The 16,745-nt window shown below is 36.8% G+C and overlaps 1 protein-coding gene across 1 annotated transcript in view; it reads left to right on the plus strand.

The window, feature by feature from the left end:
• Window positions 1-15,971, plus strand: part of VPS13C (vacuolar protein sorting 13 homolog C) — a 191,594-nt gene extending 175,623 nt beyond the window's left edge. Inside the window, exons 82-85 of the mRNA XM_074966157.1 lie at window positions 7,376-7,467; window positions 9,245-9,365; window positions 10,616-10,705; window positions 13,403-15,971. Coding sequence (XP_074822258.1) covers window positions 7,376-7,467; window positions 9,245-9,365; window positions 10,616-10,705; window positions 13,403-13,507 — 408 coding nt within the window. The 3' untranslated portion in view covers window positions 13,508-15,971. The remainder of the gene's footprint in view (window positions 1-7,375; window positions 7,468-9,244; window positions 9,366-10,615; window positions 10,706-13,402) is intronic.
• Window positions 15,972-16,745: the final 774 nt, after the last annotated feature.

The raw sequence follows: 16,745 nt of genomic DNA on the forward strand, positions 1-16,745 counted from the left end.
GCGGGTGCAGGTACACATGGAGATGGGCAGGAAGAGGAGTGCAGGGACACGCGGGGACTGGAGCAGATGTGCCGGAGTCAATGGGAGAGGCTAGGGGTCAGCTAGGGTCTGCATGGGGGAGGCTCGCCAACTCCCTAACAGTCTTTCTCCCCCCCCACCCCACACCCCCCAAAAAAAAACCCACAAAAACCACCTGTTCCATACTTCTCCCATCCATACCCAACAAACCTCCAGGTTCACTCCCAGGCTCCTGCCCAGGAATTACTTGCCTCTCCCTCAGCTCCTCTGTTACCCCTGACTCCCCTGAGCCTTTGCACTACTTCTGAGGGGTACAGGAAATAGGTTTCTGTCTTGTAGTTTAAATGAATTATTACTCAAAGTTCTGTATTAATATGCCTAATAAGGAATCTATTTGCCAAAAACCATTTCTTGAATTTTTTTTGTTTTCTGTATTGTTATAGACATACTTGCTGACAGGTATTTTGAAATAAATTACCAAAATAATTGAAACTGGTGTGATTATATTGTGGTATTTTAACAAATAAGATATGCAGAATTTTCAAAATTTTACAATACTGTGTACAACACTTTTTTTTTTTTTTTTTTTTGGTGCAGAATTCCCCCAGGAGTAATTTCAATGTAATTCTCATGGTTTTTTCCTAGTGAATTGGCCAGAGTATAAGCCTAAGAAAACGAATATTTTTAGTTGTAAATGAGTTACTATAGTGTAAATTTGTCTCAGACTTCATTCCTTTCATTCCGTTGCATTTGGTAGCTTCACAATACTCGCTGTCTCACAGCCTTGCACCATTGACATGTTCAACTGTCCTCCTCTCTGCCACTGTCCTGCTGCCACTTTGCCACAACAGCATTTCCAGGCTGTTGTTTTCCTGCTTCCGAAATCCTTGTTCTGGTCTTGAACATATCATGTCTGAAACACTGACTCACTTTGTCTTGTTGAGTAATTCAACTAAAGTTCTCCAGTGAAAACCTAGACTTCTCTCTGGACCATACCTAGGGTTCATTTGCCTTCTGCAACAAATTTAACCTTCTCATTGTCACTTGATTGGACCTTCTCAAATTTTATCTCCATCTCACCATCCCACTCCTGTGTATCTGCTGCCTTCCTCACCCCCTCCACTCTTCTTAATGTGAATGCCTAGCTACTAATTCTTTTTGCCCACTTATTTCCATTTCTTTTCCCCTGTGTCTGGAACTCACTTCCTTACCAAGTCCACCATGCTTCCACCATCTCCTGCTTAAAGTCCCTGCTTAAAATGCAGTCTTCAACGAGGCATATAAAATTTAGGATGCCCCTCTAAAATTAAATGTAAGTTTCTAAAATAATTAAGACAAAGGCTTGGAATCTTGAGGAAGAATGTCTTACTCTCCAGACTACCAGTGGTGGTGTTTTGTTCTGTCTTAAAGCTGGATTATGCATGAAAGGCACTTGATTGAATTGGGTGCTGCAGACTGGCATCCCAGAAGAACTTTGGCTGTGAGGCAGTAACAATGCCTCTTGGATTGTAACCTCTGGAATGCCCTACAGTAGAGTGTCCATAGCTGACCAGCTCTGCTAGTCAGTGCAGAAGATTGGAATAGACTCAATTACTCACCAACAAGTCTTGGGATAGCTTGTGCCATTAGTTGTCTTGGCCCTCTATAGCCCAGAATGTAAAAATTGCAGTTGTGACTGACTGCTGCATCATGACACTAGTGGAGAGTTCTTTTGCTCTGTTCCCCACAACGTCTGCAACTCCACACACAAGTCAATTTCAGTCTAATCCATATGTAGAGAAGGCAGTGGCTTGTCTGTTTTAGTTGTCTAAGGGCTTATAATGGTGCTTTACAAAGAAGATAGAAAACCTCTTGATAAAGTGAGCTAACTTTTCATACCTAATAAATAGTTAATGATTTATCCATTTATAGGAACGTGAAATAATTTGCATGGGATGGTGACCTCTACTGGATTGTGAACATATACAAAATGATCTGGACAAACTGGAGAAATGGTCTAAAGTAAATAGGATGAAATTCAGTAAGGACAAATGCAAAGTATTCCACTTAGGAAAGAACAATCAGTTGCACACATACAAAAGGGGAAATGACTGCCTAGGAAGGAGTACTGCGGAAAGGGATCTGGGGCTCAGAGTGGATCACAAGCTAAATATGAGTCAACAGTGTAATGCTATTGCAAAAAAAGTCATTCTAGGATGTATTAACAGGAGTATTGTAAGCAAGACACGAGAAATAATTCTTCTGCTCTATTCTGCACTGATTAGGCCTCAGCTGGAGTATTGTGTCCAGTTCTGGGTGCCAAGTTTCAGGAAAGTTGTGGACAAATTGGAGAAAGTCCAGAGAAGAGCAACAAAAATGATTAAAGGTCTAGAAAACATGACCTATGTGGGAAGATGGAAAAAAATTGGGTTTGTTTAGTCTGAAGAAGAGAAGACTGAGAGGGGACAAGATAAGTTTTCAAGTACATAAAAGGTTGTTACAAGAAGGAGGGAGAAAACTTGTTGTTCTTAACCTCTCAGGATAGGACAAGAAGCAGTGAGCTTCAATTGCAGCAAGGACAGTTTAGGTTGGACATTAGGAAAAACTTCCTAACTGTCAGAGTGGTTAAGCACTGGAATAAATTGCCCAGGGAGGTTGTGGAATCTCCATCGTTGGGGATTTTTAAGAGCAGGTAGGACAAACACCTGTCAGGGATGGTCTAGATAATACTTAGTCCTGCCTTGAGTGCAGGGGACTGGACTAGATGACCTCTCAAGGTCCCTTCCAATTCTATGATTGTTCTTCTGTATTAGCTGGAGTGATTTTAGTGAATGTCCAGTTCAGCCCTAAATGCAACTAGTGACAGTTATACCCCAATCCCTTTCGGTAGTAGATCTGGTTAACTTTTTATTTTTTGCAAAAAAAAAAAATTCTTTATCTTTTAATTTATCAAAAACATTATCAGAGGTTCTAGAAACTGCTTGCTTATCAAAACCCTTTTAAAATAAAAATGTCTGTCTTGTAATTGTTCTATCAAAAACATGACTGAAAAATGGTGACAAACTGAAAAATGGTTGCATTTTAAAATGACAGTAAATATAAAATTTTCTTGAAAATAAATTTTCACCTTTAGAACTAAATGCCAAGTAGAGCTGGTCAATTGTTTATTACTGCAATTGTCCTAAAAATTAACTGGGTATTTCAGAATGGTAGGCTGAAGTCAATGATTATGCGATTATCACTGGGGACAGAGAAGTTCCAAAGTTTCTTGTAGATACAGTTAACCTACTTTCTAATCTAAAAGCTAAACTTGGAGCTCTTCAGTCTTGTGTTGTAAGAGAGTTGAAAATGACTGTCCTTAAATAGTTATAGAAAGAACAGTTAATTGGACATAGAGGTAAGGTATCCAAGACCTCCCATCTGTCCCTCTCCCCAAAAAAGATGTTCCCCTAGAAAAGTGTAGGAGCTCTTGAGAATGAAATGCTGCATTCTCAGACTTTCCAGCTACATTTGTTGGTTGGTTTGTTGATTTATTAATAGCAATGTAACCAAAATTGTTAAAAGAAACAGGACATGGCATTGACTTGAATTTGTAGATGGAGGTTTTATTTTGAAATATACTTCTCATCTCTGTATCTTTAACTGGCTTTAATTTTTCTAAAGACAGCTAAGCTAGTAAAATAGCAGCAAGATAACCAGCTAGCCTACTGCACATAAAAGTATAAGATGAGGTTTTTATTTAAGGCTGAGCACTTTTCAGTATTTTAAGCTTGTTTTAAGAAGGAAATTGAAGAGGATTCTCATGTCGCACACTGAAATTCCCAAAGATGTTTTGAGTTTCTTCAAAAAGGATTGCAATTGTTCAGCCAAAGAAGAAAAATAAAAGATCAATTTAATTTATGGCCAAATGTAGGAGCAGGTTTCCATTTCCAGTTTGAGATATGGTGTCTTGCACAATCAGCCGTTGAATATGCACACCTAACTTTAGGATTTGGCCCGTAGATTACAACATACAGTTATCTTTGGAATGAAGCTGGCAAAATGTTTTTTGCTCCATTTATTTGAAGTAGTAAAACAATAATGCTTCAGATGTATAGGAAGTTCATTAGATAGGTTGAGGGTTATGTATTTCAGAATTCATACATTGCCTTAGTTCTCTAACTTGGAGGGATGTGAAGAATTTTCTTGGATCTATATTTGAATGTGAAGCTCCTGCTTTCTCATTTTTTTGATTTGGCATTGCACACTTTAGAATATCAGAAGAAGTCTAGTTTGAAAGAGAAGAAGTCTGGTTTGAAAGAGTGTTATAACATGAACCTACAATAGATTAGAAACTTGTTTGTAATGATTTGTGGTGACTGAAAGAAATGGATATTGGATTAAAAAAGATTTATTGGAGTGTCTTGTTGTTGAAACCCTCTCCAAAGGCGCACAGAGTCCATATAACTTTAAATGCTGGAATTTTAATCCATCTTAACTGAGTTGAAAGATAATGTATATTGCAATGTATAATATGTTTTAAGTACTTGGAAAGAGTTTTTAAATATGGGAAAATGAAGTGCAAACCTAAATAAGTGTTGAAACCTATTTTAATGGACTTGGTATTGATGTGAACCATGATCACTTTGAGACCTTTCCATGTATTTTACTTGAACTCAACAGCAATTGTAGCTACACAGTAGAATATAGAAAGAAAGAAGCAAAGTTAATCTTAACTTTTATTGTTCTTGATAGATGTACATTAATACAGTGAATATTTGTTTAAGAAATATACTGAATTGAAAATTTAGCTTTAACAGGGGGATAACTAAAGAAAAATGGACCCAAATTCTTTCACCCTTTCTTCCATTGAATGTCATTCAGGTTCATGAGTAGTCCACTGACTTAAGTGGGACAACTCACAAAATGTGCAACTACTCAGCATGAGTAAGGGTATTGGAACTTGACCCAAAGAAAATTAAGTAACATTAGTAGCAATGAGGAGCTAAAAGTATTCATGTTAATCAGTTATATAATTGAAGTAAGGTTTGGATTATCTTGATCACAGAAGGACTTCTGGGCATCCAGTTATAGGCATTAGCTGTATTCTTATCCAAGGCAAATCCATTTTGCATCCCTCTAAGCAGAGGATGTATGGTTTTCTTTACTCCTTTCATTCCCCCACATAGTTGCATCAGTTTCACACATGACGACAGTGCATGCTGCATTCTAACAGGCAGTGTAAGGAGTTGGGTTAATTTAGAAAAAACTGACATGCACTGATTTGCTTTATCTTGCTCATTTTATTAATTAAAAATATTATTTCTTAGAAGTCTGTGTTCTATAAACACTTCAGACAGTAATTATAATAATGTTTATCAGTGCCTTGACAGTATTGAGCTGAAATCTTATTAAACATTTATTCAAAAATATATTGCAAATATTCTTGTGTATTGAAATCTCTTGTGCTTGGCAATAAAGTGTGAAGTTGATTCTGTGAACTTGGAAAGTAGGGATGTTGTTTTTTTACAGTTGCTATTGCCGAAACTTAAGCCAAACCCATCCAAGTATGATAAATCATAAAATAAATTATGCAGGATTCATGCCTCATGATGTACTACATTTGTAACAGACATGGTCTACATTTGAACACAGTGACAGAATCTCCCAAACGCTACATATTTTAAGTGTACATGAGCATAAAGCAGTTTACAGCCCACATCTTAGGCTGCCATATTAACATTCCTTTTTAACCCTAGCAAATCACCTCCCCTGCCCTTAATAAGCTGCCTTACAGTTGAGCAACTTTATGTGCATTTCCCCAGAACATACAGACTGTAAACAAGAAACAAGTTAATCCAAGGGAAGAACTTAGATTTTAAATCACTGTTTACCACATGAGGCAAGAAGCAAGTTTTCTAATATGTGCAAGTTTGTCTGCATATGATTGTGGAGTTAAAATTGTGTGTTCAGTATGATTTCATTTCTTGAAATACATTTGTTTCACAGTTTTACCTTCATAACTTACTGTCATTTGGTCTGTTTGCTTTCTCCAGAGGCCACAGATGTGTTGTCATATCCCCATCAGTCTCATAGCCTCAGTATTATCATTGGCTCTGTGTGTGTAAATGCGTGGAGGGGACTGCTTGGTTTTTTGGTGTTTATGAAATGTCAGTACCTGGCATTTTTCTGTGATGTATCAAAAAGATAAAGGTTCAATATTAGTGACTGAATCTCTCAAATGCTACGTATTTGAAGTGTACATTAGTATAAACAAGTCTACAGACAGCCCCCAGATAGTATTTACATTGTTGAATTGTCATGTTTCAGTTAAACAGCAGATAAAAACGTTGCTAATTCTAAGAACTTGGTTTAACAGAATAAAGTCCATAAAAACTCACTGGAAATGAAAACAATTTTTTTAACTTTACTGTTACTTGAAGACTCTGCTCCCTACTACTTATGTATCAGAAACATACCTGAGATGTTGGATTTACTATGCATTTTCCTTAAGCTTCTTTTTCAACCTATATGTTCCATAAATACTTGTATCTAACATTTCAGTTGCTAACATTTTATAATAAAAGGCGTGATCCTGAGAGGTGCTGAGTAGATGCAACCTGATAGTTTCTTGTGTGGGACACCTCTCCCTCTCTCTCTCTCTCTCTCTGGATCATGGGCTGAGTTGTGTGTTTAAAACTAGGCATATTCTTTAAACAACATATCACAGGATTCTCACTCTTGTGTTAAAGGATCCAGTGTGAGGCTTGGCAGAAGGAGAGAGCTCCAAGACTGCCAGTGGCAGAAAAAGAATGACAGCTGAAAAAATTAATAGGAATCTTCTACCTGTTTGAGTGGCTGAGGACTTGAACAGATCTCCAAAATGACTTAACTTGGGTTTGAGACTCCCATGAGATTACTCATTATAGTTCTGTGACGTTGATAAATTTTTGAGCTGGAAATAATAAATCCAATATAAATCGAGAGCTCATTTAAAATATGTTCCTAGAATCATAGAAATGTAGGCCTGTAAGGGGCCTCAAGAAGTCAAGTCCAGCCTTCTCTGCTGAAGCAGGACCAAGTAAACATAAACCATCCCTACAGGTGTTTGTCCAACCTGTTCTTAATAAACTCCAAGGATGTTGATTCTACAACCTACCCTGGAAGCCTATTCTAGTGCTTAACTCCCTTTATAGTGGTATTTTTCTAATATCTAACCTAAATCTCCCTTGCTGAAGACTAAGCTCATTATGTCTCATCCTATCTTAAGTGCACATGGAGAACAATTGATCAAGTGCTCTTTATAACACTTATTTGAAGACTGTTAACAGGTCCCGCCTCAGTCTTCTTTTCTTAAGACTAACCATGACAGGTTTAAATCTTTGTTTTCCTTTTTCAGAACTCTCATATCAGAAAGCTGGAAGGAGAAAGTTATCGATACCACTGTGTGCTTCCAGGAGGCAAGAAGACAAACCTTGTTGTTACCAATAGGTATTACTATCAGCATAGCCTAATGTCTATTCAAAAGCTGCTTTTTAGAAGAGTTCCATATTTTCAGGGCTTTGTCTCTCTCTTAGTGTGATAAATAAAAATCAATTATTCTTTGCCCTATAGAAGTTATATTAAACTTCTGTGAACTTTCCTGTTTTCTATTTTCCAATATTTTAAACTTCCTTAATTTTGTTCCTATAAAAATTTTAAAAGGAACCAAATCTCTATTGATATTAATATACCTGCTTGGGAATACATCTTAATCAATGTCATTGTGGTTTGTGGCATTTTTCATGCAACTGTACTTGACTAGGAGGCACACAATGCATGCAAATGAACATCCACAAAGATAATCTATTTCATGTATTAGATGAATGGACTCCAGCACCGTGGGTTTGGTTTCCCAAATGATTGTTTTGCCCCTTTTACTCAAATAGGTAGACTAGGTTATACTGAAACTAAAATTCCTAAATTGTTGTAACAATCAAACTCTAATTGTTTGAGAAATGGATTTCAACCTTGTTTCTTACATTACATTACTCACACGCCGTATACGTCTACTTTATCGCACTTGCTCCAACAACTGTGCCAGCATTAATGTGCCGGTTGAGGCACCTGTGCCTTTTTTGTACAAACATGGGAAGAAATATAACAATCGCTACTTCGGAACAATGGGAACATCGCTTATTAGGTCACTGCCTAATGGTCTTAGACCCAAACAGCTGAGCGATTTGATGGTTTTTTAGAAGTGCTTAAACAGAAGCCAAGAGCACATGAGAAACAGAATGAGTGGCTGGTTTCTGATCTTACTGATCACATGGGGTAAGTTTGCCAAATACAAGACCCACATGAAAATCCCTCTTAGTTAATTTTGACAACCTATCCACCTTGAAATTCACAATGCAGTAGAAAAAGCCTGTTGAAATTACTATTGAAGTCCTGATAGTGGTAACAAGTTAAGGCTTGTCTTCACTGCAGCGTGAGCTTGAGATATAACTGAAATGTAAGTCCTAAGCAGACTCCTGTCCCCACACACAAATTTTGTAGCTCGAGTTAAATGTTTAAACTCAATTTAACTTAACTTAGAGTTAAGTTTAAACTCAAGCTAGCTGGCCTGTTGGGGACATGGGTTGAAGTTTGAGTGCTGCTGATGCTCCAGCTAATAATGCAGCAGGAATGCAGCTACAGCTTGAGTTAGCACAACTCATCAAATAGCTCTGTGTAGCTCAAGTGTGTGTTTTGCTGTGTGCTGGCTCTTGAGTGGAGCAGCTTGAGCTAGCTGTGACAATGAAGATAAGCCCTGAATTTTCAACCCTGATGAAAAGGTGGTTTTAGTTGCTGTTTGGGTTTTTTTTGTTTATGCAGATTGGTCTAAAACATAACCTATTTTTGAGTACTCCTGATATTCAAGTTATCAAGGTAGTCCCAACACCACACGCACAGCCCTCAAGTAACACAGCTCCAGAGCCAAGGGGTCATTATCACTGGTCTGTTATAAATATAAGGACAAGGCGGGAGGGATAGCTCAGTGGTTTGAGCATTGGCCTGCTAAACCCAGGGCTGTGAGTTCAATCCTTGAGGGAGCCCTTTAGGGAAGAGGCAAATATTGGGGATTGGTCCTGCTTTGAGCAGGGGGTTGGACTAGATGACCTCCTGAGGTCCCTTCCAACCCTGATATTCTATGATTCTAAGTCAAAATTAACCTTGTTTTCTTCTGATAAAGTCGTGGTCCTAGGAGGAGATTAAATATTTCACATTGCTTTTGTCTTTTGGATAGGAGGCTGATGTGTGTAAAAGACGTGGATATCCTAGGCCATGTAACAGACTGGGATTATTTATTTGAAGATTTTACACAACCTCCTTCTGTTGAAACAAATATACTAAAAATCACTGTGAAGGTAAAAGAAATATTTATGCCTTTGAAATGCAGATCTACTCTGAAAAGTGATTTAGATTTAAAAAGTATCAAAATGGCATTGTGGAGTTCTGTGTGTCAGTGATTACAGTGATAGTGGTGTTTTCCTGCCACCCTGAAAGTCAAATTGAGTTCCTCCCCTTCTCCCCCCCGCCTTACATCTTCCATTAATAAAGGTTTTGCAGGCAAAATTATGCCCTTGGCCAACATTTGCAACCCCATGATGTATACATAGGCTCTCTGTGAAACCTCTCCATCTTTACTGCCTTTAACAGACATGCACAGTTGTAATGGACTGAAACTTTTTAATAAACTTATAATGTCAAGTACAGAAAAAGTATATTTTAATAAGGCTCAAACCTATATTTTTATAACAAGTCCAAAAGCTTAACTCTTTTCTGCAATGGTATACTGAAAATTTTTATTTAAAATTTTTTTACACGTAGCACAGCCTCTGCTGCTTTCAGCATTTGGTCTTAAGACCTATATTGATATATCAGTTTTCAATGAAGAATATGCATCCAGTTCCTTGGAAAATTCAAGAACTTAATGGAAAGTTAGGAATCCTAGATTTGAAGAAGCAACCTTATCAGGCTGTTTATATTACCAGGTGTTCTTGTATTGTTACTGTATGTCAGCCAATTTCAAAATCTTTGCATTTCCAGGATGCTAGCTAAATCAAAAACTACTATCATTCAGCCAGTGCATGCTGCATGTGTAATGTTGATGACATTTTTTTGTGCCTTTTATACTCTTTAAAATGCCCTAATTACATAAAAAGCGTGATTTTCAGGAACTTAGATTGTAACATCATTCTACTTGAATTGTATCCTTGCATCACTTAGCACTTTGTTGTCATTTCTGAGTGGAGCTAATTTTACTGTCCTCCTATATCCAAAGATTTTGCCTGAAATTTAGGGAAATAGACTAGTATTTTTAATTTTTCACTGGTTATGAGTTCGCTAGTAGTCTTGTTGCATGATACTTATCCATAGAAATTCACTAATTTAAAATTAATTTTTCAGATATGTAAACATCTGTCTCTAAACATAACTACTTTGATAATAAATTAGGATGATTGTGGGGTGAAATCATTTATTTATAATATGGCCTGGATCTGTACAGAAAGAAAAGCAGATATAACTTAAAAGATGACATTTAAGCACCCAGTATTGGGTTGTGAATTTTTTCCCCCAAGGCTTTTAAATTTATTTTTATTCCTCTTTGTAACAGGATCAGGGGCTATTAATGTTCCAAAAAAAGGACCATGCAGCTCATGAATGTCTGAAGAAAATTCAATTGAAGGATGAAACTACTGCAAGGGTAACTTTTTTTTTTTTTTTTTTTAACCTCTCATGCTATTCTAGCTAAATCAAAAACTACTGTAATTCAGCCAAAGGGGAGGGCCTGCTTGAAAGGATTAAAGCAGGCCTGCCTTGACTACTAGTTATTTGGTACAGAGGTCATTTAACACCGCACTGGACCCAGATACATGTACCTTTTAAAGACGTACACCTTTGTGTACATTATCAATCCTAACAAAGACAGATAGTCTTTGTAAATTTCCCCTAAGGTGATATGTTTCTGAACGCTGGGAATCTTGTGAAAGGCAAGACAGTGCCTGGGGAGGCCTCAAAAGTGCCTTCTGTAAGTGCTGAAAGGCAGCAGGTATGGTTCAGAGAAGACTGTAGCCCCAACTATGTCAGTTCCCTCCTTTCTCAAAGCAAGTGTGCATGTAACGACCCTCTCTCTGTGCCCAGAGCTACTCCTTAGATTTTTGAACAAAAATTCACGTAATTTCTTGTTTTGTTGTATTATCACAGCTAGGTAGAAGTGTTAGGTGACTTACCTTTATTTTTTGTTTTGGATACTTCAGAAACTCAGATAACAATGGCAGATTTAAGCACTTGCTCATTCTCCATATTGCAAGAGGTCAATGCATGTCCCTGTTGACTCTTCTATTAATTGGCTATATTAATTATTTGAAAATCTCCAATTAATAAACAAAACTTCTGGGGTTTGATAGGTTCTAGTCCCAGAATCAGATATAGTAGTATTAGAATTACTGTTCGGTTGGGAACCCTGCCATGCACAGCTGCAACACTTGCACTTAGGAAAAGCTTTTGTAATTTTATTAACACTAGTAAAAACACAAATGTTCCTATGCAAATGAGAAAGTAACAGTAGTGCAATATTAATTTGACTTCCAGCATCATATCATATATATATATCAATATTCACATACATATATATATATCCCCAGCATCATATATATAATATGCATACTCGCACAGTTCTGGAAGTGGGCAGACAGGTGATGGTCCACGAGCCAACCTGTCTCTAGCATGCCGAGCAAGTCCAATGGTTGAGATCTCTGGCTTAGATGTTGGTTGGGCCTATTATAAGGTCTGATGACTGCCCTGAACATTCATAAGAGAGCTCTGCCTCCTTTGCTAACTAACTTCTTCACCTTAATAATGTTGTGGGTATCCTTATCCTATAGCTTAGTAATTAATGATGTCAAACTTATTAGCATATATATTATATATGCTATATATATATATATATATATATATATATATATATATATATATTAGCATAGTAACCATCAATTGGTTACTATGGCAATCATGTGGTTATACATCTGCTGGTATTCCTATCCTAAAATACCCCAAAGTGGTATGAACAGATTTGATGTGGTTACATGTCAGCATTTTATAAGATCTCAGCAGAACTATATACTGCAAAACAAGCAAAATAATATATTTTATGACTAAGTGTAACTGCTGGTCAACTTAATTACGCTAAGGCTTATAGGCCTGACTTCCTTATGCTAACTCTGTAAGCTAATACTTTACAGGCTTGGGCCTTGCAGGTTCCTTGCATTACTGCTGGATACTATACCTTACTTCTGTATTCAAGCTGACTTAAAATTTATAGTGTATTTACCTAGACTAGTTCATAGGGCCTTCACCTCAATCCCACACTGATAAACAATGAGGGCTTTTTGCTATCCTCTCCAACCCATTTTACAGGGTGGAAAAAAATCTCTTGCCTAATTACAAGTTTTAGGTTGTCTTCAAATTTTGGGGAACCTAAATCTTTGCGGTTGGTTCACATTCAAAGTTTGCATTGAGATGTCGAGAGGTATAGAGAGGGAGATAACATACACACAAGCCAGTTTCACTCTATCATATTACATATACTAAATGAGTACACTGTTTCTAAAAAGAAAGGCGTGTCAGTTTGAATCCAGGATAATGGGAATTAATGCATCCTCTTAGCTTAAAAGCCCCTTGTTGTATTTTTTTCATTAAATATGATACTCTCCTTTGGTATCCTTATTTTGTTACATTGTTTTGAGAAAATCATCTATTACTATTTTGGGGATACCATATGATACTTAGAGCAGTCATTAAAATGTTAACCTTACTGAGTTGTTGGCTGTACATCCAATTTACAGATAGCCAAAGCTTTCCAACTTGGGTGAATATGTTTAGTTAGACGTCTAAGTGGTCTGACTTTCAAAGCTACAGAGCACTGACTTAAATGGAAATTTTACATGCTCAGCACATGTGAAAATGAAGTTACTTAAGGAACCTTGTTGTATCAGTGCCCTAAGTGTGTGCCTAACTATTTAAGCATGTGAGGAGTCTTATTGAGGGCTCATGTATGTTTTAAGAATGTGAATATGTCCAGTGACCTCAGTTGGGACTATTCACTTGCTGAAGATTAGGCATATGCTTAAGTGTCTTGCTGAATAGGGCCTAGGTGCCTAATTTTAGGAGCACAAGTTGAAAGTTTTGGCCAGTGTTCACACCTTTACACTAATGCTGATTGCTTTCAGACAGTGAGTGCCAGCATTTTAATCAGTCACCGTGTTTTGTTGTTTGCAAAACTAAAATACATTTTAGAAAATACACCTGTTTCAAAAATTGCCATAATTATGTAAGTTGCAACTGTTTTTGGTGGGGATAGCTAGATAAACATGGCCTTATTAATTTTACTATTGCTTTACAGAGAATTTGTCGTGCTGTTGACGAAGCCCAAGCAGCAAGACAGCAGCAAAAATTGGTGAAGAAAGCTTCACTGAAATTAATCAAACCACAGCCACCACCCCAATGATAACAGGGCTTGCCTTTGGTTTAACCAGTGGTATATGATCTTATTCCTGAAGATTTACCAGAAGCAATTTGTATACAATGTACAGAAAAAAATGAAATACACTGATGGTCTTCCTGCAGGGTGTAGCTCCTATGTTATCTAGACAACCTTTCATTTTTAAAAGTGAAGTTTCTTGGCAATTGTTGTATAACGTCACCTGATGGACTCTAACATTCCCCTTCAGCATATATATGTATTTTGACTATTTTGCAGGAAACAAATTCAATAAGTTGAAAATTTCCTTTAGAAAAGAGAGACCTCTACTGATTTTCCTCTTGCCTTTTTTCCGATATTAAGAAAAATATCCAACAATTCTTTTTCACAGACTTGGATTGCTACTTGCATGAAATTATACCTAATTTGCACTATAACGTAATGGTTTACAAATGAATTAGCAATAAATAATAATTCTAACTTTTGAAAACTAAAATCCATATATATCTAATTGAAGCTTATTCGCACTATGTCTTGTGTATTACGAAATATTTCTAATGTTTAAAAATGATCTTGTGGTGTTGGTCTTTCTATACTTGAAAGAAATACAGGGCTGTTTTTACTCTGTGATACAAGAAAATATTGCACTTTAGAATAATGTAAAAAAAGAGAATGTGGGTATATATAAAACACATCGTTACTTCTCAGTAGAGATGTTCACTTTAGAAATAATAGCCAATTCGTGTATAATTAGAAATGAAATGGCTCTAACTCACTTTAAAAATTGACAGCTTAGGTTCTCCTAACATGAGAAGCCATTTAATATCTTAATAACGCTTAATAATAGAATGGATTTAGTAGTAGATTGTACATGAATACTGGCTGTAGTTGAAAACTTAAATAGTTAGTGGGAAGATTTCCCTGTGAAGAAAATGCAACTTTTTTTATACAACAAATTATATACAGTTGGTCAAAAACTTGAACGTTGATTTGTTGTCCATATTTCAGTATATAATTGATATTTGCCTGAGATTTGCCATTTATTTAAGTTGTATAATCAACAGCTGACAGTAGTATTCTTATTGAGTGTACTATTGCTTGTCTAGAATTCTACTTCTAGGCCCCAGTTCAACAAGATACATAAGCGCATAACTAATTTTTAAGTGTGTAAATGGCCTCATTGACTTCATTGAGACAACTCACTGCTTAAACTTAGGCACATGCTTAAGTACCTTTCTGAATCAGGCCTATATGAGCAAACTGTTCAGTTGAGTCATCAGTTAGCTGAGACCTACCACTGTCAAATGTTTGGCTTTCAAATGAGAAAATATGTGCCCTAAAACACCACTTGTAAATTTTTGCATTTTTTACTTCATTCCTCAACTAGAGAAAAAGACCAGTTATTGACTTACCCTTATTTTTCTTTATATATGCAAGCTTAAAGACTGCCCGTATGAACTCAGTGTTGAATAGATTCTTGCTCTGTTAATATTTGAACTTTATTTCCAGTCAAGCAATCATCAAAGATAGAGGAGGACCCAAATTTCAGATCTGTACCAGAATCTAAACTTTCCCAGATTTCAGGGGTATGGAATTCTAGTGTTCTGACCTGGGTTCATATCTAATTAAGTGGGATACTTTGCCTGTCTTACCAAAGGGGAGAAATTAAAGATAATGAAGTGTGCTGCCAAATATGAAGCATCTAGGGCAAACTTGCACCTGTGCTTCATTTACTGTTACTATGTACATTTGTAGTTTTGAACATCACATAGTACAGTAGGAAGAAAAAATCTTAATTCCTTAACTGTGAGGCCTTAGACACAGCTGTTGGCTAGAGAAGTCCTGAATGTAGTTTCATTCTAATGTTAAAACAGTACAGTGAATTGATAGAATGAGTTGTCTGGTATATTCTGTACATTTCAACTACTGTTTAAAATACGGACAAAATAAAATCTTTATATGCAGTTATTTATGGTTTGAGTCTCAAAAACCATGGTATGAATCTCAAATGATGAGTGAGGTTTATTTTCCAAGTGAAATGTATAAACATTCTTAAAATACTTATGGTGGTGGCTACAGGTGGAAAAAGAGTACTCACATACACTCAAATTGTAAACGTACATACTGCCCAAGAGTTCTCACTGTTTCATTGTTTTCTGCATTGCCTTTCCTGAGCTTGATTTTTGGCCTCTGAGGAGCAAACTGGCAAATCCTGTTAGAAATCAGAAATTTCACTACTCTTTCCAAAATTGGTCTTGGATTTTTAGAGGCTGCCATGTTGATTGAGGGGAGTAATGGGGATTAAAACTGACCCCAAATTTCTGCTCACAGTTTCTGCTATCTTGACTCATGTGGCTCTCTTCACAGTTGCTGTTATATCTGTAATAGTAGTTTAGTCTTGTCTGCAAATGTTGTAGATAATACTTAATCATTTAAATAAACATGAAGAAATAGTTTTATATACAGATGGAAAAATGGGGGGAAAATGATTTTTTTTTTAATACTAACATTTTTACAACTTGGGTCATTTAGCAAGGGGTTTGGACCTTTCGATTCACATCGCAGATCTCCACTACTTGAGCCAACACAGTAACTGGTGGTACTGTCGGGCTGTTACCAACTATGTGGGCCAGCCACTAGAGGGGATCCTAAATGTACGCTTTCCCAGTGGGTATCACAGCTGTTTGCTAACAGAAGAGGGACGTAAAGACTCCATGCTCTTGGTTCAATTCCGGATTATGTATGGGAATGTGGTCCACTAGTTAAATCCTGCCTGCTTTGCATCTATCTTCCCTCCCCTAGCTCCTGCCTCTATTCTACACTCCTTTTATCTAATCCCTGCACCCTGGCTCTGTCCCTCTCCTTCACCTGTATATGCCCCAACTTCCTCTGCTGCTGCCAACCCTCACTTTCTTCTACATCCTCCTCCCTCTGACTCCTGCAAACCCCATCTGTTTCCCTCCCTTTCGTACTCCTCTCCAAATACCATTCTATTTTGTCTTCCGCAGTACTTTTCAAACTGAAGCTATCATAGCAGGAATATGAATGTTGTTTTCAATGGATTCTTCAGCTAATGGCTTGTAGTATTCAAAAAAAATCTGAGAAAATATAATTATTGAATTAATATAACATGATATATATCTTCAATTGGCTGCAAAGAACTTCTTCCCCAGGACATCTCAAGTCATGAAAAAACATAAAATATGAAAAAGTACAAAGAAGTTTAATTTAAAATGTGAAAAAATTAACTTGTAAACCTTTTGGT

The sequence above is a fragment of the Natator depressus genome, chromosome 10, assembly GCF_965152275.1.
Source record: "Natator depressus isolate rNatDep1 chromosome 10, rNatDep2.hap1, whole genome shotgun sequence".
Lineage (NCBI taxonomy): Eukaryota > Metazoa > Chordata > Testudines > Cheloniidae > Natator > Natator depressus.